At 58.7% G+C, this 24,835-nt stretch overlaps 1 protein-coding gene across 2 annotated transcripts; it reads left to right on the forward strand.

Moving 5' to 3' along the window:
- Positions 1–163: 163 nt before the first annotated feature.
- Positions 164–24,385, forward strand: ZDHHC5 (zinc finger DHHC-type palmitoyltransferase 5). Of its 2 annotated transcripts, none has more exons than XM_069804481.1 (12): positions 164–303; positions 7,407–8,804; positions 17,554–17,675; positions 18,141–18,298; positions 18,413–18,585; positions 18,698–18,800; positions 19,326–19,417; positions 19,521–19,725; positions 20,078–20,201; positions 21,209–21,321; positions 21,489–22,369; positions 22,834–24,385. In XM_069804481.1, the coding sequence occupies exons 2-12, from the start codon at positions 8,701–8,703 to the stop codon at positions 22,997–22,999; spliced, it is 2,241 nt and encodes a 746-aa protein (XP_069660582.1). In that variant the 5' UTR covers positions 164–303; positions 7,407–8,700; the 3' UTR covers positions 23,000–24,385. The 2 variants fall into 2 exon arrangements, with proteins under 2 accessions (XP_069660582.1, XP_069660583.1); XM_069804482.1 differs by having other exon boundaries at positions 19,521–19,653.
- The last annotated feature ends 450 nt before the right edge of the window (positions 24,386–24,835 follow it).

The raw sequence follows: 24,835 nt of genomic DNA on the forward strand, positions 1-24,835 counted from the left end.
CCCCCATCGCGGGGTGGCACGCTCCGCGCATGCGTCCTTCCCCGCCGAGGAGCCGCCTGTGCACACGCCCCTCAGTGACGCATGCGCGCCCCCGACCTCCCCGCCTCCCTCCTGAGGTGCATGCGCGTCGGCCTTTCCGGGCGGTTCCCCGTGCGGCGGCCAATGAGGACCGGCGGCGGGGGCGCGCGCGGCCGGCGGGCGGTGCGCAGGCGCGGCCGTGACGTCGTGCCGAGCCGCCGAGCGCGGCGACGGTTGGTGCCCGGGAGCGTTGGTCGCGCGCTCGCGGCCTCCCGCCCGCCGCCGGTGAGTCACGTGGGCCGCGAGCCCTCCCCGGTCCTCTCGCCCCTCGCCTGGCCCGCCGCCCACCCCCCTTCCTCCTCCTCCTCCTCCTCCTCCTCCTCCTCCCGCAGGCACCGGCTCCGCCACGCAGGCCCGGCTGCCCCCCCACCCCCCTCCGCCGGCCGGTCTCCCGCGCGCCTCCCGGGGCCCCCGGCCGCCTGCTCGCCGCCGGCCTAGCCAGCCCCCGCGGCTCCCTCCCGTGTGCCGCCGCCCCCGTGCGCGGCTCGGGCCGTGCCCCGGTTTCCCCCGCGCCGTGCTTGCCCGGGGACCCCGGCGGCCAGCCTCCTGCTCGGCCCCCCCCCCGCCCGCCTCCGGCGCCCCGGCAGGGCTGCGGTCGCGGGGACTGGCCCCTTCCCGGCCCGCCCCGCGGAGGGAGGGCTCAGCCGCCGAGCACCCCCGCTGGCCTATCCCTCCGGCCGCCCCTCGGGCGTCCCCGGTGAGGGTGCCCGCCCCCACCCCCCCACCCCCCGTAGCGCCGTTCCGCACGGCCGCCCCTGCCTGACGGCCCCGGTTACCGCCTGGACAGGAACGCCGCTTCCTCTGCCCCCAGCTGGCGCATCCTGCTGGGCCCCGCCTGCCCCGGTCCCTGCTCCTCTCCTGAAGCCCCGCGTCCCTGCGCCCGTCCCTTCGGGGAAGGCTGTCCTGGGAGGGTGGGGGTTGCCCTAGGCCGGGGGGAGCTGGGGGCGAGCGTCCGGGTGGCGGGAGTCGGGGTGCGGGGCTGGGAGGGGAGAAGGGCCCCGAGGATTATGGCCACTCCCGCACAGGCGTGGGGCACGAGCATGCCTAAACGGGGCTCATCTCCACGGTGGTCTGCATCAGGCACGCCCCCCGAGACAGGCGGAGGGTGCAGCCGTGCTCCTTCGGCCTCGGCATGCGTTGCTTTTGCTTTGCAGCGCTCTGCCTCCCATGCCCCAGCTGGCAGCATACGGCTCCCTCCTGCCTGGGCAGGTGGAACAGTGGTGGCCTGCAGCAGGGAACTTTCATGTGGACACATTTGCTCTCCTGTACCTGCGACTGTCCCCAGTGCTGCTGAGAAAATCTTAATAATTTTGTTTTTTGAAAGCCTGCTGTCTGAATGCACGCGCTTTGACTCTCATGGCCTGCCGAGGACCAGAATTTAAACCCCTGCTTTCTGGCCACAGAGTCCTGTCCCATGCCTCCAAAGCATAATTCCTCCTCAACGCGTGTTTCCGCGTTGTGTTCCCCGGTTTTGGCAGTGTCGTGGGTTGCATTGGCAGCTGTTCAGCTGACCTCTCCTCAGAAGTCCCGAATTCTAAATAATCCCAAATTATTGCACCTCTGTATTTGGTCACATCTCCCCAAGATGAGATGAAAACCCTGGCATTCCGCCCCCCTTCATCTCCCTGATTCGGGAGTTGATCGGCTGCTCTTGCATTCCTTTTGCGGCCTCCCTGGGAAGCAGTTTCCCCACGATCTGCTGGCTTTTTCTCCGGCATGGATCTGAATTTGGGTGTTTAGCGAGGCAGGCTTTTCTGTACTGATTTGGGGGGGGGGGGGGGAGTATAAAATATGACTAGAGCCTTGTCTGGATCAAAACAAGGAGAGTTGATCTTAGAGCGTCTTAGTGGGCTTAATCTAATTATCACCTTTGCTACCTCCAGTTGAAGCAGCAGTTGTTCTTTAGCAGAGTGCTTTATTCCTGTTGGTTTCTGAGGTATGAGCCCCGACTGGAGCTGGAGAAGGTGGTAATTAGGTGGAGCTGACGGGGTCCAATGGAAGACCTTTTAACTCCTGTTTTAGAGGCTCATTTGGGGACGTTTACGTCTGTTGCTGTGTCTGTTGTTTTCATCACCGACTGTTGCATCTCATAACGCAATGGCAAGAGGGTGGACTTGTTCCTCCTTCACTGCGGTCCATAGAGTGAGACACGGCTCCGATGGATGAGATGTTGTTCTTCCCTGCTTTGTCTATAAAATGGGGCTAATCCCATGTAAACCAGTGAGATGGGCAGAGGAAGGAGGACAGGAGTGGTGTGAGCCAGGCCAGGAGATAAGCACTGCGTGGATGCCAGCCTTCTCGCTGTTATCTGCAATAAAATATTTGTTCATTTTCTGTATCTTATTCTCCTTGAAAAACCTGTACATCTAACTGTGGAGAGAAGTGCAGTTATGTGGGATGTGGGCCATTTCACCTGAAGCCAGGAGGAGGGCCATGGAAGCGTAACTCTGGCCAGGTTTACAAACTTCTCTGCAGAGCAGAAGTGTATGATACACGTTGCTGTGCATCCTCCTTTTGAATTAAAAGCAGGAAAGTGTCACCAAATCATCTCCTTGAGGCAGGGACTCCTCGTTACGTAGAGCGCTGAGTGCAGTAAGGCCTGAATTCTGTGTTACTGTGGTGTGGGTAATAAGAAAATCGTCTCCTATGGGGAGGCCCTGTGGCTTCATGTTGCGGCAGGAGTCTCGGCTTTTACTTTTCCCCATGACATCCAGCCATCTGACGCTGATGGCTTTGCCTTTTAGTTTGTAGTCTGCGTCTCAGCAGTCGATGTCCAGTCCTGTTGTCTGGGCTGAAAAAATCCTCCTTTGACTTCTCGCTGTCCGGGTTCTGTCCAGGACCCCCAGCAGCAGAGGGTTGCTGGCTGGAGCTTGTTTCTGATCTCATCGGTACCTCTCCATGCTGGAGGACGGTGAGGGTGGCAGAGAGAAGTGGTGTTCTTGTGTTGGTGGTCTGCAGCATGAGACGCTTGGTCCGGTTCAGTTGTGTTGCTGGCTGGCAGGTTGAAGAACACTTTTTCTCTCTCTGCTGATTTAGAGTCTTAAATCTCAGCAGTAGATGATGTACAATGTCAAAATTAGCAGAGAGAGCCTGTGGAGGGAGAAAAGGGGGGTTCTTGATCTCTGGCTGGCCTTCTTGCTTGGGCTCAGCGGTGAGAGGTCAGGGGTGCTGAGGCTGAGGACAGCAGCAAGCTTTGGAACAGGCTTCTCCATGTAACTCCGGGGTGTAGTTAATCAAAACAAAGTGGGAACAGGTAAAGCACATCCTGTCTTGTGTGATCCTGGATCTGCCCTGTCTGGGAGTTGCCTCGCATGGAAGGAATTGTTTGTCTGTTTGACCTGCACCATGGAAACTCAGCTGGTTTGGGGTAGGTAGGTAGGTAGCTGTGGATCGCAGTGAAGTGACGCATGTTTAGGAACCACTAACTGAGAGTGAACTCTCTCCTCCCTGTGCCATTATGCTCCTGTCCCTGGGCGGTGGTGAAAGGCAGCATGTTTAAGGGCAACTTGTAATGTTGATGTGTGTGTTTCCTCCTTCCAGGGGTTGAGGAGTTGCAGTGGTTATCGACAGTGATTGAAATAAGGAAGCGATTGAAATAACCAAGCTGTGAGCTTGGTTACACATGTTTTTCCCAACCCAGCAAAGGTGGGGAGAGCCTGGTGAAGCGTGTTTTCATGTCCTGCCTGATGCTTCAGAAAGATTGAGCCACAAAGCACCCAGCTCTTCAGGCTGTGTCCGGGTAGATTGCTAGAGAAGGCAGTGAGAAGAGGGCTTGTAGCAGACTGTGTAAGGCAGGGTGGAAAGCATGGTAGGAAGGAAAGGAGGAGGACAGGGCTTCAAGAAGCAAGTGCTGGAAGAAGAGGAAATTCGAGTGAGACTTTACAGGGCCTTAACCAAAGAAAAGGAGACTTAGGCTGAAAGAAATGGAAGGTGGCAACAGTCGCACTTGCAAATGTCCTGAGGGGAGGAATTGAAAATTAAAGGAAGTCCCCAGAAATGGAGATGAGGGAACATAGAAGCAGCCTCTCGTGTGAGTGGAGGGAAACGCTTAAGACTGGGGAAGTGTGCTCTGGAGGTGGCTGAGGAGAGCAGAGCTGGGAAAATACTCTGAAAAGGGGGTGCTAGGATTGGAAAAATGGGTGGAATTCCCAAGGGAGAGGGGAAGGGGAGATGCCGGTGACACACACGCTCAGTAGAGTTTGACTGGGGGAGGAAGGAGTAGGGCTGAGTTGAGGGCAGGTCCAGAGAAGCTGGAAAGGAGGAGTTGCTGGGCTGGAAGTGGCAGAGGGAAAGGAATTGGAGGCAGGAGTGGAGCCCGTATGTGCCTCAGGTAAGTGAGACGAGCTGGGGACTCTTTCAAGCAGGGAAGTCTGTGAGCGGCCTTTGTGGATGGGGACAAAGTGGCCAGAGAGACAAAGGGTTTGGAAAGAAGGTAGAGGGAAAGGAGGGGTTGATAGACTGGAGGTAGACAGGTTGCAGGGCTGCAGAAGGGGAAGGCTAGGGAAGAATCGGTGTGATATTTGGGAGAATTGGTGTGAACGTGGCCTGAATCACCATAATCTGTAGGAAGTCTGGGTGGATTTTGCTTGTTTCTCCTGGATGCCAGGGTAAACAACATGGATAGTCAGGGTGAGGTAAGCCGCGTAGTTTAGCCCAAAGAAAAGAGAAAAAGATACCTTGAAGTTCGCACAGCAGAGATCCTGGCACACCGTGCCATGCTGCACCCTCAATGGCTTCAGCAACCTGGATGTTCCCAACCGTGGGAGGATGGGACTGGTTCCCTTGTGGTCAGGACATGCAGGCATCCTGGCCTTGGCTTCCCTCTCTCAGCTCAGGTGCTCGGCGGGCAGCAGGCTGTGCTTCCACAGCACCGGTCTGCCTGGGCCTTTCTGTGAAGGTGGCCTCTGCAGCAGGGCTGGGGCCAACGGGCTCTGGAGGGGCTCAGCATGCCATGGGGCTTGAGGAGGGAGTCTCTGAGCTGCGTGGTGGCTCTGGGATTCAGGCAGGATGGGCTCAGCAGCCTTTCACAGGTTTGATGAATTGTGGAGTTATTCTTGGGCAAAGGCGGCAAGGAGCTGGGGATTATATTTGCATTGCATCTCGCTTGGGTGTCACTAATCACAGCACTTGGGATTTCTCCCCCACGCATAGTGCTTGTTCAGGTAGACTGTCCCATGAGCAATTATCTCGACTCGTACGTTCTTTATTTGATGAGGAGCTCGCTCCTGCGCTGCCTGATGTTCATTTCCGTACTGCGCTGAGGTGGCACGCAGACCTTTGCAAAGGCACAGTGTGCCACATCACCCCACGTGAAGGGTTGGAGCACTTAAATTCGTGCTCCCGTCTTCAAGTGGAACAGCTGAGGTGGAACTGAGCAGGACCTACTCGGGGCAGTTGCTTGGACTCCAACCTTTGAGGGAAGGACCTCGCCCTGATTGAGGAGGACACTGATTGTGCTGTGCGAGGACAGGGGTGAAGATGATCTCTAGAGGAGGAACATCACAGGAAAAAAACTCCTTCATTTGGCAGTATCTGTTTGAGTTTGAGGTGTGGCTTTGTTTTCATGGCGGAGCCTTTCAAAGGGCTGGAGTGTTCTATTACAGCAGAGGAGCATGTTAGCAGATTGCTTCTGCTAAAGTAATTAGCAGTGATGTCATCTTTAAACTTCCGAATAAGCTATCCCTAGAACTGCTGTCTGCCTGTATTGCAGCAGCTAGCTCAGATGACAAGCACTTCCCTCCTTGGGTGATGGCACAGCAGGGCTCATCTTTGTGGGGTGTCAGGCTTTTCCCCAAATCCTGTGTGTTGGGGCTTGTGCTCAAAGCTCGGTATTGTATTTAGTGGGGGGGTAGAGTGAGGCTGGGGAGTTGCTGCTCTCCAGGCAGCTCTGCGCCTGCTGGGGAAAACAACCGTTTTCTCTGTTGTTACTCTTAAAACTCGCGGTGGTCGAGACCTGCTACCAGGTGAAACCGGAGCTTTCCCCAGCCGGCTCACAAGCATCAGTCCAGCATTTCCTCTTGGTCGCAAGGGCAAAAAAACTTGGTTTGAGAAGGTTGAGCTTCGTTTCTGCAAAGGAAGAGCTGCTCTGCAGTGGGAGCAGTTTCTTCATTAGTCAGCTGAAGTGACTGACGCCTTGTTTTGTGACTGAACCGATTTAATTGTAATACATTCTTGTCATTAAATGTGCCTTTAATTTTGTGCTGCAGTTCTCTCAACCTTCACAAGTGTTTAGTCAGCACTAGATATTTTCCTGTCCACCCTGAAGAAAAAAAACTTTGAGAGGCAGAAGAGGAGAAAACTGGAAAGAGAAAGCAAACAAGTCATTAGGGCTCTGTACTTGGACCTGCAGTGCAAGGGAGGCCTCGCGACAAAACAAGGAGGCAGCAAAGTGGAGAACGGGTGACAAATCGAGGAGCGGTTGCTGTGACAGTAATAATCGGTGCAATATAATCAGTGTCTAGCTCATCCCTGAGCTGCGATGGGCTCTTGGGTGTTTGGAGTTTGGGACAGGTTGGTGCCTCCTGCTTCCATTTCCAGAAAGGTTTGGTTTTCCGTATTTTCTGTGGCGTGCCCTCCTGCATCCTCATGATCAGCCAAGGGTGGCATGTTCCCAAGGGTACCCTAAAACAATCGGGGCTACCTAGTGAGAACCCAGCTCTCCTTTGTCCAGAGCTACGAGTACTTCCTCCAGTCGAGGCACTAGTGTTTTCCACAGGCCTCTCCCATCTCCTACCCTCCGGGGGAAGGGGACAAGATTCCCGGTTGTCTTTTCCTCCTGCAGGCTCCACCCTCATATTAAGTCTCCAAGCCTCTGATCAGGCCCCTCACCTCAGGGGAGCAGGCATTCTCTAGCATTCGGACTCGAGCTATAACTGCAGAAGGGTGTTGGGCAAGAGGTTGTAGGGTCCCTCATCTTATTCAGGGCTCAGCTTGGATTTCTCAGGTGTTTTTAGATGGGTTAGGTGACTTGGCTTTCTCTGCAGCAAATGCCCCAGGGCCTTGGGGTGGGAAGGGAGATAGGAGGCTGTGGCTGGGCTCCCTTGGCTAATCACAGACTGCAGTTTTGCAGATGTGGAAAGGGACGCTGATGTTAGGTGATAGACCTGGGACTACAGCGTCAATCTGTGTCAGAGCTGGGCTTGGAGATCGGCATCTAACTTGCCGATCGGGACTTGCCAACAGGATTTTAAATCTATCAGGCACTGTTTCCATCTTCCACTAAATGCCTGCTCCCTGTCCTGGGAAGCTCGGTGTTACTTCAAGTGAGTGTTTTTACGTGATTGTGTCTCTTCTCTTGCCTTGTTAATTTTTTAAATTTTTTTTTCTAGGTGTGGTGTGGCGTACCAGGTGCCAAGTTTTAATGATTTTACGTATTTTTTTTAAAAGACGAAAGGATTAATGAAGAAGAATTTTAGTGAAGGAAGGGGAGGAAAAAAATGGAACAGTTTGGAACAAACTGAGATCTTCCCACGCACAGCTTGGGCCATGGCTGAGACAGACCTATTCAGCACCGTTTTCACCATCAGTTGTCTTCTGGGGTTGTAAAAGCGCTCCCTGAAAGCTTCCCTCCAGATCTCTCCATTACCCTACCCTGTGCTACTTGGAAATGGTTGCCACAGAAAAGATTTAATGAAATTCCTGTCAATTCCCAACCACCGAGTGCATACTAAGCCCGTGGAAAGGCCTGGGGGCTCAGGAGAAAGGAACAAGTAGGAAGAGGACAAAAACACACAATCTGCGGAACCTTCCCCTCCCACCCCCCTTGCAAAGAAAGGATTTACAGCTCAACCTTGCGCCAGCTGTTCTTCGGCTTTAACAGTCAAGAGAGAAATAAATAAAATTAAACGGCCACCACCAGCCAGCCAGTCCCGGATCCTGGTGAAATCAGGGAGAGTGTTTCTGTGACCCCCTTCAGCGAGAGGGAGGAGGCAGTGGCAGGGGCAGTGGCACAGCAGTGCTGTGAGGAAGCTGGGCAGATTGCTTGCAAGACAACCCCCTCCTCCCGTGAAGCAACCGGAGGGGGCTGCAGCATATCAGAGGGCAGGCTAAAAAGGAGAAGTGGCTTCCTCAAGACTCCAGGAGTGGCTTTTTTGCAAGAAGTTTACCAATATCTTGCTCTTTCCCAGGGTGCTTGCTGAGTGGGAAGGTGCGCTCAGCTCCTCACCTTGCACATCGTGCTCGTCCCCTTGCCTGAGCCTGGAAGGCTTCCCTTTCCCTTGGATCCTGGTTGCCAGTGTCAGCCGTGTGGGGACCTCCTTTCTGCAGGCTGTTGCCCGACAGAGGGAAGCTTGCAAGGGCTCTCGGCATTCCTGCCCTAGCGGCTGTTCAAATCCAAATCCAGTTCTCGGTTCTGAATTTTTAATGTTTTTAAACCTCCTTCCCTGTGCCCACAAACTCTTGCAGGGCAAAGCATAGCAGGGACTCCTCTCCCGGGCCTCGCACTCCAGAGACCGCCGTGGACTTCTCCGGACTGTCCACTCCGGTCAGAGCTCGCCCTGGGAGCAAGCGCAGAGACTGGGTAGCGGTTTGCCCCTGTCCCTCTCCCCTCCCCTTCTCGTCTTGCTCTGACTCCCGCTGGGCCTGGGCTATGCTGCGGGGCGGATCCCCCACCACAGCTCCAACATGCCAGCAGCATCTGGAAAGAGATTCAAACCCAGCAAATACGTCCCGGTCTCAGCTGCTGCCATCTTCCTAGTGGGAGCCACCACCCTCTTCTTTGCCTTCACGTGAGTCCCAGCTACTCAACCAAAGAGTGGGGAGGGCGAAGGGAGACCTGGGGACCCAGCCCACTCTGTGCGGTGCCGTGAGGTTGGGGGGGCAGAGACTGCACGGGGGTTATCTGGGAGAGGAGCTGTGACTTCTTGCCAGACTAAAGGGGGGATATAGTGCTCCGGGTGCTAAAGGATGGACGATGGAGCAGCACTACAGTCCATCGGAGCAGTTCAGCCTCAGCCAGACCCATTTCACTCAGTTTTCCTCTGAGGTGAGCGAGAGGAAGCGGGGCACGGTGGATGCCAGCGAGGCACCTTGCCACTGCTCGGCTCCAGTTCCTGGCAGCCACTCCTCTCTTGTCTTCGGGTCTTTGCACAACTCGCTTGTCTCACTGGCAACTCTCTCACAGGTCAGCCAGGCTGGGAATTAGTTTGTGACCTGTAGGTGGAAAATGGCAGAGCTAATTTTCTCCTTTGGAGCTACGTGAAGTGGTTTTGTGGACTGGGGCAGGCTCCATGTTATTTTTAGAGTTTTGTAACTGATTTGTGAGCCACAAAGGAAAGTTCAAGGAGAAGTACTCTGACCACTGCATGGATCTCTCGCTGCTGTTGATGTCAGCCTTGCCCTGAGGAAACAAGGGTTTGGTATCTCTGGAGACGACCTGAAGGAGGTGGCCTGCCAGCAGGTCACTGGGGCCTGAGGCAGACGCCTGTGTTGGCCTTGGAGCCAGTGGGGAAAAGCCAGGGTGTAAAATGGTACCAGTTGCTGGAGAGTGCCAGACCGTACCAGAGGGATCTCCCTGGGCTGGGAGAGGGGTAGGGCTGCTGCTCACGTTAACGTTTTCCCTTCCTGGGTGACAAACAGCTTATTAACACTCGCTCAGGGCCGATCTGAGCCAGTTCTGGGTCAGTGGCAGGTGCTGAGGCAGCTGCTGAGCTGCTGTGCCGGCGCTGAGCCCCTGGCAGGGAGCTGCCTGTGTCAAGGCAGCGTGTGCTGGGCAGGAATGCTGGAGCACGGCAACCGGGACTGGCTGCCAAATCCTGCAGTGTGTTCCTGGGATTGGGGTCTGAGAGGGGATGTGTTCTGGGGGGACAGCAGAGAGATCTGTAGATAAGACAGGTGTTTGTGCTCATACCTTGGAGTCCTTGATGGTGTCTCCGTGCAAAGGGTTTGGGATTGTTCTGGCAATCCGGAGATGTGCCAGCTGCTGGCCTGGGGGGTGCAGGCAGCCACTGTCCCAGGCAGGGGAGAGGAAGGCAGTGGGTGACTGCTGCCTGCATCCCTTCAGGCAGGGTGTCTGTTCAGCGGCTCCCTCCAGCCAGCCGGCTGCCCTCAGCTCTGCTTTGCCTCTTGAGCATCCCTCCTTTCCTCTTCCTGCCCACCAGTTACTCCTCCTCCTGCCCCAGCACAGCAGAGGGGCAGAGCACCTGCTGGTCTGAAGGTGGGCGGCCCGCAGCCTCAGCGGTGTGCTCTGTCCTTCCAGCTCTCTCCAGGGAGGCAGGAGATGAGCCCAGTTCCCTTTTTCCTCCCTGCATAATTGACTGTTCCTCTTCGCTGCCAGCTGCCCCTGGCAGGGTCCTGCCTGGGCAGAGAGGGCGGTGCACCCCCTGCTCCCAGGGAGCCTCTCCCGCTCCCTGGGGTGGCTTGCTCTTGCAGGGCACCTTTCATTGTGCCCTGGTGAGAGCTTTCCCCGCTGAGGGGCTTTACTGCTGGCGCTGGGCCAGCGGGGTCGCGGGGATTAGCCAGAGCTGCGGGAGGCAGCTCCTCGTTGGAGGCAGAAGGGCCAGACGTGAGGGCTGCTGCCGCTCCCTGGGATGGAGCCATCGGTGGCTGGAAGGTCACCGCGGCTTTAACGCCTGGCAACAACCAGGCAATAAAAGAGTAATTTGACGACTAAAGGACAGAGCCAGTTTGATTCACTCCTTCCAGCGATGGGAGGCAGCTGGTGGTGTCGCTCAGCAGCGAGCAGCAGTCCCCCCACCGAGACGCAATGTTTGTCAGGCCAGCCTTGCTGACAGCGCTGAGGCTCGAAGTTTTGCTGCTTCAGGCTGTCAAACACTTGCAGCATGTTGCTGACCCTGTGCTACTGCTTCAGGGGGATGAAGGAGAAGAGGAGGGAGTGGGCGATGTCCTCTGAGCAGCTGGGCATGACACACCATGATTTGGGGGGACAGGCGTGCCTCTGCTTTGTCATGGGGGGCTGCATGCTGCACTTTGGGGGGGAATAGCAGGGCAGCCCTACCCCCCAAACCCAGTCCCTGCTGCTGCAGCCAAGCCCGCAGTACCTGGCTGTGAGCTATTGCAGCAGCTGGTAGCAGCCGCTTATCAGCGAGTGGCATGGTGCGAGGCATTGCTGGGAGCAGGCGCCGGTGCCGTGGAGCAGGTTTGTTCAGGAACACCTGGGCAGGGTCGCTTTAATTGTAGGTCAGTAGATGTTATTTAACCTACTTTAAAACATCAAATTAAATCTCAAGCAGAGCGGCAAAGCACAGTGCACTTTCACACGGGTTATTTGGTGGGGAGGGAATGGCGTTACTCCCTGGCATTACAGTTCTCTTCGGGCAGTTTCCATCTGGCTGCTGGGATGGGGTGGAAGGGACATACAGACCCACAGCGAGGTTTGCTTCCTGCGTGATTACTGCTGTAGGATTGCTTCCTGTGGATCACTTTGCCCCCCTTCTGCACCTGGTGAAAGACAGGCAACACGGCTGTAAGCCTGCTGCCTGGCCACGCTCAATGCTGGCCACCGCCTGACACGGCAGCAGGGTCCCCCTCTGCAGCACTTGCCATCTCTGGCGTGTTTGCCACAGACCTGCTCGGGAGGGTTACGCTGTCAGCATCGGACCTGAAGCTGGTACTTTGGGAGGTGCAATGGAAGTTGTGAGGTGGGGGGGCTCTGGGACACCTCCCGTGGGGCCTCCTCCCAGGCAGAGAACAGCCAGGGCTCAGCACAGCTCTCTTGAAAGGCTCTGATTGTGTTATTTCTAATGTATCCACCAGACACCTTTTGGTCCATCCACACTGGCTCAGGATTTGTATCTCTGGGCCAAGAACTCTATTTAATTGATTAATTTCATGAGGAGATGCTGCAGAACATGTGGCAGTTGAAATGAGCTGAGGCTGATTGTGCTGGAGGGAGTGGGCAGCAGGAAGAGGGGATGTTCCTGTCCTCCCTCTGGAAGGAGTGGGGGTCTCTGACTTGCTGGGGTCTCAAAGAGGTGCTGCTTTAGGACCGAAATTCCCCCTTGGGGTCAGTTTGTCCATTTCTGCATCTCCCCCCTGGCCTATACTGGTCCCTGCTCCTTGTGCAGTTGGTGCTCAGCCTCTCCTTCCCCGTCGGAGGCAGGGAGCACCTCTGAGCTGCCCTTAGCAGGGGCTCTCTGGATAGCGTGCCATCAGTTGGCCTCTTCCTTCCATTCGCCTCAACTCTTGCTCATGGCCATGGCTCAGCGTGGCTTTTGGGGCTGTATAAAAGCCTGCAGAGTATGAAGTGTTTCTTGCAATTAGGTGAATCTGTCCGCAAAACCTCTGACCCCGACTTTTCCTCCCATCCTTGCAGCTGGGAAGTCTGCAAGGGAACTGTGCCTGTTTGGGAAAGGAGCTCTTGCCTCTTCCAGCGTTAGTGGAGGAGAGAGGAAGGAGAGGCGTGAGGATGGGGATGCCGGGGTAGGATGCGGCAGTCCCTGGAGCCGGCGGTGCCTCTGGTACAGGGTGGCATGCACACTCCTAGTTGGACCCAAACTTGTGTGACGGTCGCGGCGAGCAGGGGTTGTGTTTGCAGCAAGGCCATCGAGAGAGCTGGAGAGAGAGGCCACGAGTCCAGCCCTCCTGCGGCAGGTCGGCGAGGTGAGCCTAGCCCTGGCACAGCGCCGGCCCCTCCTCACTTGGTGGCGGGTCAGAGTCCAGGGGTACAGGCAGGGTGGGGAAGGTGTCCTCAGGGAGGGCTTTCTTCCAGGAGAGGGCAGGGGACAAGGGGCCGCAGGGTGGCTTTGAGCCTGCAGAGGGGAGGAGAAGCCAGGCTGGGGAGTGACAGGCTTCTCCTGGTATGACTAGTGGCAAAAAGCCCGTCTCGGATCCAGATGTGACTCAGTTTGCCTGAGGTTCCCCGATTTCTCTTATGTGCTGCCAGAGACAAGTCTCGACAGCTCTTCTAGCGATGGGTGTGCTTCGCATCCCAATGTGGAGAGGGAACTTGACGAGTTCCTTGGGACCCGTGTGGCCACAGTGGTGAGCACCTCCCTCCTCCTCCTCTGCGGAGCTGGAGCCCACACCCTCCGGCTGCTCCTGGTGTCAAGGCAAGGTCTGCAGCCCCGTGTTCTCTGTCTGGGAGAGCAAAAGGCAGGAACATGTCAGTGCTTCTGATAACAAGGTTTCCCCTTGGGGATTGGCAGCCACCCTTGCTCCCTGCACTGCAGAGGACCGTGTTCCCTCCCATGGGGTGGGGTTGATCTCAGGGAGGTGACTCCCCTGTGTTGGGGCCCACGAGCATGGATGCCAGTGGGTAGTTTGGCTCGAGTAACGTATGGTCTGTGTATTGTGAGGATTCCTGCTTCCCCCCCATGGTGTGGTGGCGTCCGTGGGTGTGGAGAGAGCTGGGAGGGTGGCAGGCAGTAGGCTGCCACGCTTGGGAGCGCTGGGGAGGAGACCCATAGCATTGCGCTTGCAACCCGGGAGTGCTCAACCTGAGGCTATCCTCGTAAGCTGCGGATCCTTGTGGTCCCTGGGGAGGGTCTTCTGCTTGCTCCTGGCCTGTGAAGTCCCACCCCAGGGTGGCTTTGCATCCCTGGCTGGTTGTTCAACATGTAAAGTTCACTCTGTGCAGAGCAGCCCCTGGCAGCTTGCCTGCCCAGTTGCACGCAGCTGGCAAGACCTGATAAGGACAGGGGTTGTAAGCTGGCCCTGAGGCACCACACCAGCTTCTCCGATTGATTCTCTTTTCTGAAGGCTGAAGATCAATCTTTCATCCACCTGCAGCATCTGGCTGGCAGGTTGGCTCTCACAGTAATCAGGGTCCTGCCTTAGGGCTCACGGCCACTGAAAATGGAGACTGGAGGCTGGGTTTGGAAGACATGCTGCAGCGAGCCCTCCACTCCATCTGCAGCGGAACATGCAGCCCCCAGAGCAGAGCTGGAGAGATGGGAGGGATCGATGTCCCCAGGCAGGTCTCCTCCATTTGATCCATTGGCATTGATCGCCCTTCTAAACCTGTGGCTGCATCCTCCTCAGTGCCATGGTGTCTGGAGTCTGCTGGTGCTCCCTTAGCTAAAGGGTTGGTCTTTCTCATACCTGGGGACCTGCTGTCCTGTCCCCTGGGAGCCATGCTTCTCCCTCCTGGGAAGGGCTCAGTGCCCAGACAGCGCAGGAGCTGATGGGAGAGGTATTCCCTTCCCCCTGGAAGGCCAGTCCTTCCATCTCTGCCTGCCCCAGAGCTTTTCCTCTGTGCCAGCCCTTGCTGAGGCAGCTCAGTCCTTCCTCTGCCTTGCCAGGGTCTGTCTTTCGAGGATCTGGGCTGCATGTTTGGCTCAGCCTTGCTGTTGGCATTTCCCTTGTGCAGGGATGGCTGGTGTGCAGTGGGTCTCCCTGGCTCCCCTCCATCCCTTTCAAGCAAAGATTTGGGCTGGGATTTCCCTTCCTAGAGAGATGAGCTCCTTGCTCAGGGTTTCTGGAAGGGCTTTTCCTACCTTTAAGGATCATCTGAGCCCCCCTGCCCCTCTTACTCCAGCAGTCTCTCCTCTGCTGCTCTTAGCTCTGCAGCTCAGCAGAGAGCAGAGCTGGGGAGGCTCTTCTGGAGTTGGGGGGCTCAGCTCAGTGATTTGGGGTGCTTGGGTCTGCCCGCCCTTGAGGCGAAGTGACATCGCAAGTGGCCACCTTCCCCTTGGCACTGTGTCTGGTGCCCAGGCCAGGAGAGGAGAGAAACACCCCTCCAAAGGGACTGCTGCCTTACAAGGGCAGAGAGCAGCCCTGTCGGGTACCTCAAAGACCAGGACAGCAGTGGTGATGAAGAGAGTTGGGGGCTAATGAAGCCACTTAGCTCCTTGAAACTGCACCGCCAGCAAGGCCCCTGGCCCTGGAAGCTGTGGGGAATGGGCTGTTTGCCCCTTGCCCAGCTCTCCTTCAGCTGCTGGGTGAGTACCGGGGGGCTGTCAGCTCCGTGCTGGCTCCCTGCCTTGCCAGCCTGCCCCGCAGCAAATACCAGTTTCCCTTCTGCGAGACTGGGAGGCTTTCTCGCCTTCATTTTCTGCAAACCACTTAAACCACTTGAGCATTTCTTGCCGGTGCTGTTTGGTGGGTGGCCGGGGGCAGCCCTGGCAGCAGCTCGGTGCTGGGGGTGGGTGGGATGAGCCCTCTCCCTGGGCACAGCCTGCCCGTCAGAGGGGAAGGGGAAGCTGAGCTAGGTGTGAGCTCCTTGCTCCTGGCGTGGCTTCCAGTCCCGTGGCAGCTCCCAGCGATGCCGGTCATACTGGGCTATCTGGGCTCGACGTGGCTAGTGTTCTTCCCTTGCTCAGGTCTTGGCCTCGCGATGTCGTGTACATCCTGTACCTCTCTGGAGTTGCTCTCCGAGGGTTTTGGGACACAGATTGGAGAGGGCTCCTCCTTGCCAGCCCGTCCGTCCCAGCTGCGCTGGTGCCGCCCGCTCTGCAGAGAATCTGCCTGGCCGGCTTCCAAAGGAGACAGCAGGGCCGGCACTCTCGGGAGGCAGAGCCGGCATGGCCAGTGCCATGCGGGTTGTAAAGGAGCTGCTCCCCACCCTGGAGGAGAGCTCTTGGTGAAATGCTGGGAGATGCTGTCCCAGATATGTGGAGGTGGGGAGGCATCACCCAAGGTGCCCAGGAGGGCGAGGCTCCCACCCCAGCGAGGTGCTCGGGGGCTCCTGAGCAGCGTGGAGGAACGGGGTGGGGGTGTGGAAGAAGTTTTGGAGAAGACAGCTTGCAGGTGCAGCTCTGGTCTGGTGTGCAGGGCCGGGGTCTGGAGGTGCTGCTGAGGGTGAAGGTGCCAGGGCCCACTTCAGGAGAGGAGGAGGAAGAGTGTGCTGGCTGGCAGAGCAAGGCTTGGCTCCCGGTGCGCTCCTGCTAGCCAGATGTCTTGTAAATTCAAGGGGGTTTGCCCTCCCGCTCTCTTCTTGCCCTAATCGCTGTGCCTGGATGGGGACTGCCTTGCCCTTGGCCAGCGGAGGACAGGTCCCACTGCCGCTTCCCACCCTCTCTGGGTGCTGGGAAGGGCCAGGGCTGGAGCTGTGCCTGGGTACGCCCTGCCCGCCTCTCCCTCCTCCGCTGCCAGGTGGGTGCCAAGGCAGGTGTGCCTGCTCCTCCAGCCCGGACCCGTCTTATCTCCTGGCTGCCACTTGCCTGGAGGCAGCCCTCTGCCTGGCACCATCCCCTATCCCCTCACACACTGCCCTGTGTGGGAGGGTGCCCTGGACTGGGCTGAACTAGAGGCAGAGCCCTGGACCAAGGGCTCATTCCCAGCTGGAGCCTCACTGGGGCTCCCAGGGCTGCCATGACAAGGACAGGGGCTGCCTCGCTGGCGATGGGACCTGTCGCCCGGCTGAGTCACAGTGGGTGGTGGCGGAGGAGGGGACGGACCAGCGCCTGCCCCTTCACCTCTACCTGCTCAGGGGCTGCGGGGGATTACAGCGTGGGCACCATATGTCACTCTGCCCGTCGAGCCCTGCGCTCTGCCCCTCTCTGCGCCTGCTGCCTAAATCCATCTGCACTTATCGCTGCGGGGGGAAGAGAGGGACAGATGCTGTCCTAGATCTGCAGGATTAAACTCCCAGCAGCAAAGCAGATTAGGGTATTACACTGGCGCCTCTGAGGGGGAAGCCCGCTGTCCTGAGCCCAGCCCGCCCGAGGCAGAGGGGAACGGTGGTGATTCCCTTGCTGTGCTGACACGGGGCCCCTCGGCCAGGCCCACAGAGGAGCTGGGTGCTGGCTGGGGCAGGCTGGCACAGCGATGGGGTCCCCATGTGCCACCGGAGTTGTCTCCAGGCTGGGCTCCAACTCCAGGATGTGAGGAGCAGGAGCAGCTCTGGAGGCACTGGAGCTGCTGCTCATTTTGCATCCCATTGCAGGGTCCCCTCTGCCCACCATGCTCACTGGTGTAATGCATGGAGGACGACGTTCAGGTTCCTAGTGGCCAGATCCCTCCCAGGCATCCCTTGTGCCATCGGCCTGGCTCACCCCATTCTCACCACCGCCTGCGGTCGCTCCCAGTGGCAGCAGGGTCCTGCGCTGGCAGTACCTGTGGGGCTGTGGGCGCAAGAGGGGTGTTTTTTGCTCTCTTATGATTTACCGGAGTGATTCCCACACCAGCCCCCCGCGGGTGCTCCCCCAGGGCTGGGGGTTAGGCTGGTCTGTAGAGGGTGCCCGAACACACCCTCGGTCAAGCTGGCCTGGGTGCAGCTCCAGTTTAGGTGTGGAGGGCCCTGGGTGGGAGCAAAAGGAAGAGTTGATGGCAGGGAACCTCCCCAGCTGCCTGCCTGGGCAGGAGCCTGGAAATACAGCCCCAGAGCAGGGAACGTGGACTTCCCAGCCAGGCCACCACCGAGCATGGCAGGAATGGCTTACAGGGACAGCTGTGGGGCTCAGAAGGGGTGGTTAGCGCCCATGCAGCCCTTGCTTGCTCTGAGGGCACCGTTGGAGCTCAGCGATGCCTGCCTGGGGCTGTGTGGGTTGCGGGGGGCAGTGCAAGGGGCAGTGGGAAGCACCAGAGGAGTGACCCATGGGACAGGGCCTGGGTGTCTCACTGCTTTTGTGCCTGCAGGTGCCCAGGGCTCAGTCTGTACGTCTCCCCAGTCATTCCTGTCTACAATGCCGTTGTCTTCCTCTTCGTGCTGGCCAACTTCAGTATGGCCACCTTCATGGACCCAGGCATATTCCCGCGAGGTGAGTCTGGCTCTGCTTGGGGAAGTGTCTCGGATAGAGCTACCTCCTTCTGCCCTTCCTCTGAGGTAAAGAGAATTACCTGATCCCAGAAGGCTTGAGGAAAGCCCTCCTTGCCCTGCCTGGGTGGGATCAGGTGGTGACACACACCACAGGGACAGTAGCTCTGGGTTCAACACCCAGCCTGTAGGACCAGGTGGTGGAAGCAGTGTAAATCCTGGCACCCCGTATCAGGTACCTGGGGCTCAGGTGGGTGTTGTGGTTTTGGGGCAGGGCCTAGGAGTGCCCCCCATCCTCTACCTGTATTTGGGGGTCCTTGCCCGGTCCCTGTGCCAGGTGAGATGGGCCTGGTGATGGAGGAGGGCGATGTTAGGCATCTCCAGCTCAGGAGGGCAGGAGGCTGGCTGGGCCCTGGTGTCGCCTTCCCCCACGCTCTGACACATGGCTGTGCTGGGGTTTCCCCATCAGCTGAGGAGGATGAGGACAAGGAGGACGACTTCCGAGCTCCGCTTTACAAGACAGTGGAGATCAAGGGCATTCAGGTGCGCATGAAATGGTGTGCGACCTGCCGCTTCTACCGGCCGCCACGCTGCTCCCACTGCAGCGTCTGTGACAACTGTGTGGAGGTGAGGAACTGCTGGGTCTTGATGCCTCTTCATTTCCACATAGAGTTTAATACACAGAGCAGGCAGGAAGGCCTGGCAGCCAAGTCCCTCACCGTGTCTTCTCCCTACCGACAGGAGTTTGACCATCACTGCCCCTGGGTCAACAACTGCATCGGGCGGCGCAATTACCGTTACTTCTTCCTCTTCTTGCTGTCGCTCACCACGCACATCATGGGAGTGTTTGGCTTCGGCCTTCTGTATGTCCTCTACCAGGTGGAGGAGCTCTCCGGCGTCCGCATGGCGGTCACGTATCCTCTGTGAGGCTGCAGGAGCGGGGCTGAAGAGGGAGGGTGTTGGTGGGGCTGGGGACAGTGTGCTGTGGAGCAGGGCTGTGGCTTTTCCTTAGCTGGCTGCTGATAGCATGGTGGTGATGTGTGTGGCCGGCTTATTCTTCATTCCCGTCGCTGGCCTTACGGGGTTCCATGTGGTGCTTGTGGCAAGGGGCCGTACTACCAACGAACAGGTATGTCTGCAGGGCTGATGTGGGGCTGCTGGCCCCTGCCAGGCCACATCTGGATATGTTTTGGGGCTCCCCGGGACCAGACAGACATGGACAGGCTGGATCGAGGCCAGGGAAGGCCACTGAGCTGGTCAGGGCCTAGAACACAAGATGTCTGTGAGGGGAGGCTGAGCACACCTCGTCTGTGCAGCCTGGAAATGGGGGGTCTTTACTGCTGCTGTTAGGGGTGGCTGTAGAGAGGATGGAGCTGGGCAGGCTCTTCTCAGGAGGGCAAGAGGCGACAGGCACAACTTGAAATAAGGTAACTTACAGTTAGATGCTGGGGAAAGACTTTTCCCTGTTGAGGGTAGTTGGATGCTGAGACAGGGACCTGGAAAAGGGGGAGTATCTCCAAGTATCTCCAACCTTGGAGATTGTCATGAGTGAGCTAGACAAACCCAGAGCAACCTGACCCAGCTGGCTGGACCAGAGACCCCCTGAGGTCCCTGCCCACCCCAGTACACTGCTATGATGCTCCTCATCCCACAGGTGACGGGCAAGTTCCGCGGTGGTGTCAACCCCTTCACCAATGGTTGCTGTAAAAACGTCAGCCGGGTCCTCTGCAGCTCCCCGGCCCCCAGGTGAGCCTGGCACAGCATGGTGCCCCCTCAGCCCTGCAATACCTGGGCAAACTGCCCCATCCCAAATGCCAGGCCTTGACCTTCCTCCCGCCCCTCTCCGTAGGTACCTTGGGCGCCCAAAGGCTGAGCAGACAGTGCTGGTGAGACCCCCCTTCTTGCGGCCCGAGGTGTCGGATGGTCAGGTCACTGTCAAGATCATGGACAACGGTATCCAGACAGAGCTGAAGAGGACGAAGGTGAGGAAGGTGGGGATTAGCGCTCCCTGCGTTGGGGCCCTCCATGGAGCCCAGGGGTGCAAGCCTGCATCCGTGAGTAAAGAACCGAGTGAGCCTTGTCACGTTCCCCATCCCCCCCGTGTCGTCTTGTTCTGTGTCCCCATGGGACGGAAACCATGTCCCTCCCATGCGGCAGTGACCACATGAGGCTTTGCACCCTCCATTGCCCTTCCCCATCCTGTCCTTCCCCCTCTCAGCATCCTTTGGAGGTCCCCCCCCCTCCTCAGCACTTCCCAGCATGCACCGCCTTCAAGCGCTCAGTACATTGGATGGCCCAGGAGGCAGCGAGAGCCCCATTAATGCCACTGCCTGTTCCCTGCCTGCCGAGGGGAGGGCTGAGGCCTTGGCACCCCTCTGATCCTCCCTCTGCGCTTTGTCTCTGCAGTCCAAAGGAAGCCTGGAGGTGACGGAGAGCCAGTCTGCTGACGCCGAACCGCCACCCCCACCTAAGCCAGACCTCAGCCGCTACACGGGCCTGAGGACACACTTAACCCTGGCCACCAACGAGGGTAAGGAAGGCACGCAGGGTCCCAGGCAGCCGCTGGGAGGGGAGCCCAGGGCTGTGCCAGGCAGACCAGGAGCCAGGGCCGTAGGTAGAACAGGCTGCAGGGCAGACCCGAAGCACATCAGTACCACCACATTGTGGGGCAGGACATGCCCACATTTCCGGGCTGGTGTATGCGGCCCCTTGCACTTGGAGAAGCCTGGGATGCTTACAGCCAGCTCTGCTCCATCGGAGAGGAGCAAGAGGCCGAGCCGAGACAGCATGGTGCTTGCCCAGAGCCCCTGTGAGCTGCAGTGGCCTGCGACAGGCAGGCTTGCAGGCTGCCATGCTGCAGGCAGGCGCAGGAGCATCGCCAGGATGAAGGAGGTGAAGGAGTAGCAGGCCTGGTTTGGCAGCAGAGAGCACGTTTGAGGCAGCCTGCGTGACTTGCTTTCCCTGTTTCCCTGAGAGCTGGCGAAGCAGTGCTCGGAGCTGCCTGCGTGGGCTTGGCAAAAGAGGTGGGATGTGAAGGGCAGAGCTTGGAAGCAGCTGCTTCCCGCAGCAGGCTGGAGGCCTCTGCAGCTCTCCCCGTGCCCCCAGCTGGAGCACAGCACTGCCCGGCCCTGCTGCCTGGAGAAGGGCTGTGGCGTGTGTTATCAGTGGGGGGACCAGCCAGCAGGTCCATGGAGTGCCCAGGCACCCACTGACCCCTCCATGCAGCATGCACCCTGCTGACCCCGGGGCTGCTAAAGAAGTCTCCCAGCCGGGGCCACTGCAGGGGCATGGAAGTGCCAGCCCCAAACACATTGCCATGGGGACACGTTTTCCATCCCGCTCCGTTTCATCCGCCCCTGGTGCGCCTCTCCTTGAGCCCATCCCTCTCTCCACCTCCGCCTCCCTGGTCTGTCTGCCCCAGGCTCAGAGCCGGTTCTTGGGAAGGGAGGGCAGGGCTCTGCATGGCGTTCCTTCCCCTCCGCAGCCCTGGGGAGCTGCCACGTGTCTGAGCATCTTTCTCTCTTCCCCTGCCTGCAGACAGCAGCTTGCTAGGCAAGGACAGCCCCCCAACTCCCACCATGTACAAGTACCGGCCCGGCTACAGCAGCAGCAGCAGCTCAGCGGCCTTGCCCCACTCCACCAGCGCCAAGGTAAGGCCGTGCCCACTGCCGCTTTCCTGAGGCCGGGCAAGGGGGGAACCCAGCCTTGAGGGGATGCCACCATGTTCCTGGCTGGGGGGAAGAGTTTGGGGTGGGTGTTGGGAGCTTTGCAGGTTCCCCATTTTTCTATGGGTGACTGATGTGTGTCTGCCCCTCAGCTGAGCCGAGTGAACAGCCTGAAGGAGCCCAACTCCATCTGTGAGAGCAGCCGCAAGCCTAGCTACCGCTCGGAGCCAAGCCTGGAGCCCGAGAGCTTCCGCTCGCCCACCTTCGGCAAGAGCTTTCACTTTGACCCTCTCTCCAGCGGCTCCCGCTCCTCCAGCCTCAAGTCGGCCCAGGGCACAGGCTTTGAGATGGGCCACCTCCAGTCCATCCGCTCGGAAGGCACCACCTCCACCTCCTACAAGAGCCTGGTGAACCAGACGCGCAACGGCAGCCTGTCGTACGACAGCCTGCTCACGCCCTCCGACAGCCCTGACTTCGAGTCGGTGCAGGCGGGCCCAGAGCCCGACCCGCCAGTGGGTTACACCTCACCCTTCCTCTCGGCCCGCATCGCCCAGCAGAGAGAGACCGACCTGCATGGCCGCTTTGCCGGTGCCGTCTCCCCCAAGCACGCACCGCCCCGTGAGCCCTCGCCCGTGCGCTATGACAATCTCTCCCGCCACATTGTGGCCTCCATTCAGGAGCGGGAGAAGCTGCTGCAGCAGCCGCCGGCCCCGGGCAGGGAGGAGGACGTGGGGCTGGCAGACTCGGGCATCCAGTCAACGCCGGGCTCCAGCAACGCCCCCCGCACCAGCTCTTCCTCGGACGATTCGAAGCGCTCGCCCCTGGGCAAGAACCCACTCACCCGCCCGGCCCCACCACGCTTCGGCAAGCCTGAGCCCCTCCAGGCGCTCCGGGTGCGCTCCCTGGGCTCACCCGACCAGCCTGCCGCCCCCCACCTGGGCAAATCCGTGTCTTACAGCAGCCAAAAACCAGCGTCTCAGGCCAGTGTCCCCGAGATGGAGGAGGTGGCCTTGCAACCCTTACTGGCACCAAAGTAAGTACCAGCACCGGCCACCTCGTGCAGAGGGGGGCCCTCGCCCTGGAGGGAGCCAGCAGCCCATTGAACCTCCCTTCCCTGTTTGCTGCCCCCTCCAGCACTCCATCCTCTGCACCAGCACCTGGGGGCAGCGAAACGCCCCTTGCTGGGGAGCGATGCTGCACCTAGCCTGGAGAAGGGTGAGAGAGAGATCCTCCTCCTTCTCCCAGAACAGAGCTGGTGCCCCCCCCCCCCCCGCCTCCCCGGGACACCCCATGGGCCTCTTGGGGAGCTGGAGTGGTGTGTGGGTGCTGGATGTCCCTGGGGAGGGGCAGGGCTGTGGCTGTGCTGGATGCGGGACCCCTCCTGGGGGTGACAGCAGCCCCACAGCCCTGTCCTTCCCCCCCACCCCATGCCCTCCCTTGGTGCCCTGCTCCCTCTCCCTCCTCACACCCTGTGTCTGTCCTTCCTTCCCTCCCCAGGGACGAGGTGCAGATGAGAACAGCCTACAGCAAGTCCAATGGGCAGCCCAAGAGCCTGGGCTCAGCCCCCCCAGGCCCGGGGCAGGTGCCCCTCAGCAGCCCCACCCGTGGAGGAGTCAAGAAGGTCTCTGGCGTGGGGGGGACCACCTATGAGATCTCAGTATGAGGGGCAGAGCCGCTCGCCCCCTCACCACCTCCCCGGCTGGCAGCCGCTGGCCCCAGAGGGGCATTCTGTGGCCGGACGCTCTGCGGACTCCAGGGAGAGCCGGACCGGGGGGAGACGGGCCAGCGGCCCCCACTGCTTTTCTCTTTCTCCACCCCTCCCCGGGACTTGGGGGGCTGACACACACCCAAGCGGGGCTGCTCTTCCTCCGCCTGCCGAGGACTGCTGCCAGCAGCCACCCCAGCCAGGCACGGGGGGTTCGGGGGCCGAATCCTGCAGCCTCCTGCCCTGGCGCCATCTCGGCTGGGCCAGCCACTTGTGGGCCTTGTGCAATCAATCGCTCGCCTAGCGTGGTAGGAATGGATTGTTTTTAAACCAGAATACTTTTTTTTATTATTATTGTTACGGATTCTATTTTTTTTCTCTTTCTGAGTTACCAGGTGTGTGTATATATAAATATCTATATATATAAATATAAATATTAAAAAAAAAAAGCAGAAATTATATATCTTACCCAGAGAGAGGAAGAAACTACCCATTCCCTGCCCAGGGTCTGGGCCCCCACCTTGTCCTGGTCCCCAAAGGAGGGATGTGGGGCTGGGGCCACCTCCTGTGTTCGTGGAATGAGCTGCGGCAGGCACCTGGTGTTGCCCTCCCACCCGAAGTGGGGCCGGCAGGGCCATGGGATGGCGGGTGCCCCACTGGGGTGCCCTGTCCCCCCACCAAGCCCCGTCAAAGGCCAAGGTGCTTTCAGCTGAGGACGCTTTGCTCCCTGGTTCCTCGCTTGTGAAGCCTCCAGCCCTCCTTCCTGGGGGTGCTACCACCCAGGGAGGAGGAAGGGCCAAGGGGTAGCCCCCCTCCCCACACACCTCCCCAAACCCAGCCGCAAGCTGGTACATGCAGGTGCTGGCTGGCGCAGAGAAACACTCACGGGCTCCAGCCTTTCCCCACTGGCAGTTTTTGCTCTTTTTATGTTTCCCCACGGTTTGTGTTGGTTGGGGGGTGGGGGGTGGGGGAGTGTTTGTTGGTTTTGTTACTTTTTTTTTTTTTTTAATGGGTCTGATAGGTTTTCTCACTGTCACGTGGTTGTTTTATTTCCATTTGGGGAAGAGGAAGGCCAGCAGGGTGCATCCCCATAAAGCAATATTTTCTCATCACATGCCAAAAAAAAAAAAAAAAAAAAAATGCAGCCAAGGAGCTCAGTGCTCCCCGTCCCCCCACCCCTGCCTGGGCAAGCCGCCCCATGTGGGGGCCCACAAAACTTGAGGCACTACTTGACTTTCTCTACGGCAATATCTCTCCCGTGGCCTCTGCACAGCCACACCATTGTTTTTTTTATTATTATTAGCCATTTTAAAAATGAGGAATAAAAGGATATTTAATGAGCCACCCTGGCAGGCATCCGTGTGTTTTGTTTAGCGTCCAGGGACAGAGGAGCCCCTGAAGGGCTCTGGTCCTTCAGGGTCTTGGCCTTCCCTCACTCCTCTCAAGGGGGAGAGCAAAGGGGGCCCAAGCAGAGCTGAGCTTGGCCCCATTTCAGGGAGGAATCTCCTCAGGGTGCTTTTGGGCAAACTCTGCTCCTAAAGAAGGTACTTTTTTTTTTTTTCAGGGTGTGAGGAAAGCGGTTCTGGGGAAGGTGTCGCAGGGGCTGGTGAGGCTCAGGATCCTGTGCAAGGTGCTGGGACCAAAGGAGGACCTTGGCATTGTGCCGTGACTGCTGCTGGAGCTCCTGGGGCCTGCGACAGCAGCCCTGGGCACTCTGCCAGCAGCCACCTCTGTGCAGGGACACAGTGCCTCTCCAGGGTCACTCCCGTCCTCGCCAGGCCTGGGAGGTGCAGG

The sequence above is a fragment of the Haliaeetus albicilla genome, chromosome 16, assembly GCF_947461875.1.
Source record: "Haliaeetus albicilla chromosome 16, bHalAlb1.1, whole genome shotgun sequence".
NCBI lineage: Eukaryota > Metazoa > Chordata > Aves > Accipitriformes > Accipitridae > Haliaeetus > Haliaeetus albicilla.

Excerpts from the sequence above, each read along its gene's own strand:
- ZDHHC5 (XM_069804481.1), top strand. The coding sequence starts at position 8,701 with ATGCCAGCAGCATCTGGAAAGAGATTCAAACCCAGCAAATACGTCCCG. Across the intron at positions 18,299-18,412 it reads TCTGTGACAACTGTGTGGAG|GAGTTTGACCATCACTGCCC; the intron begins GTGAGGAACTGC and ends CCCTACCGACAG. Across the intron at positions 19,418-19,520 it reads TGCAGCTCCCCGGCCCCCAG|GTACCTTGGGCGCCCAAAGG; the intron begins GTGAGCCTGGCA and ends CCCTCTCCGTAG.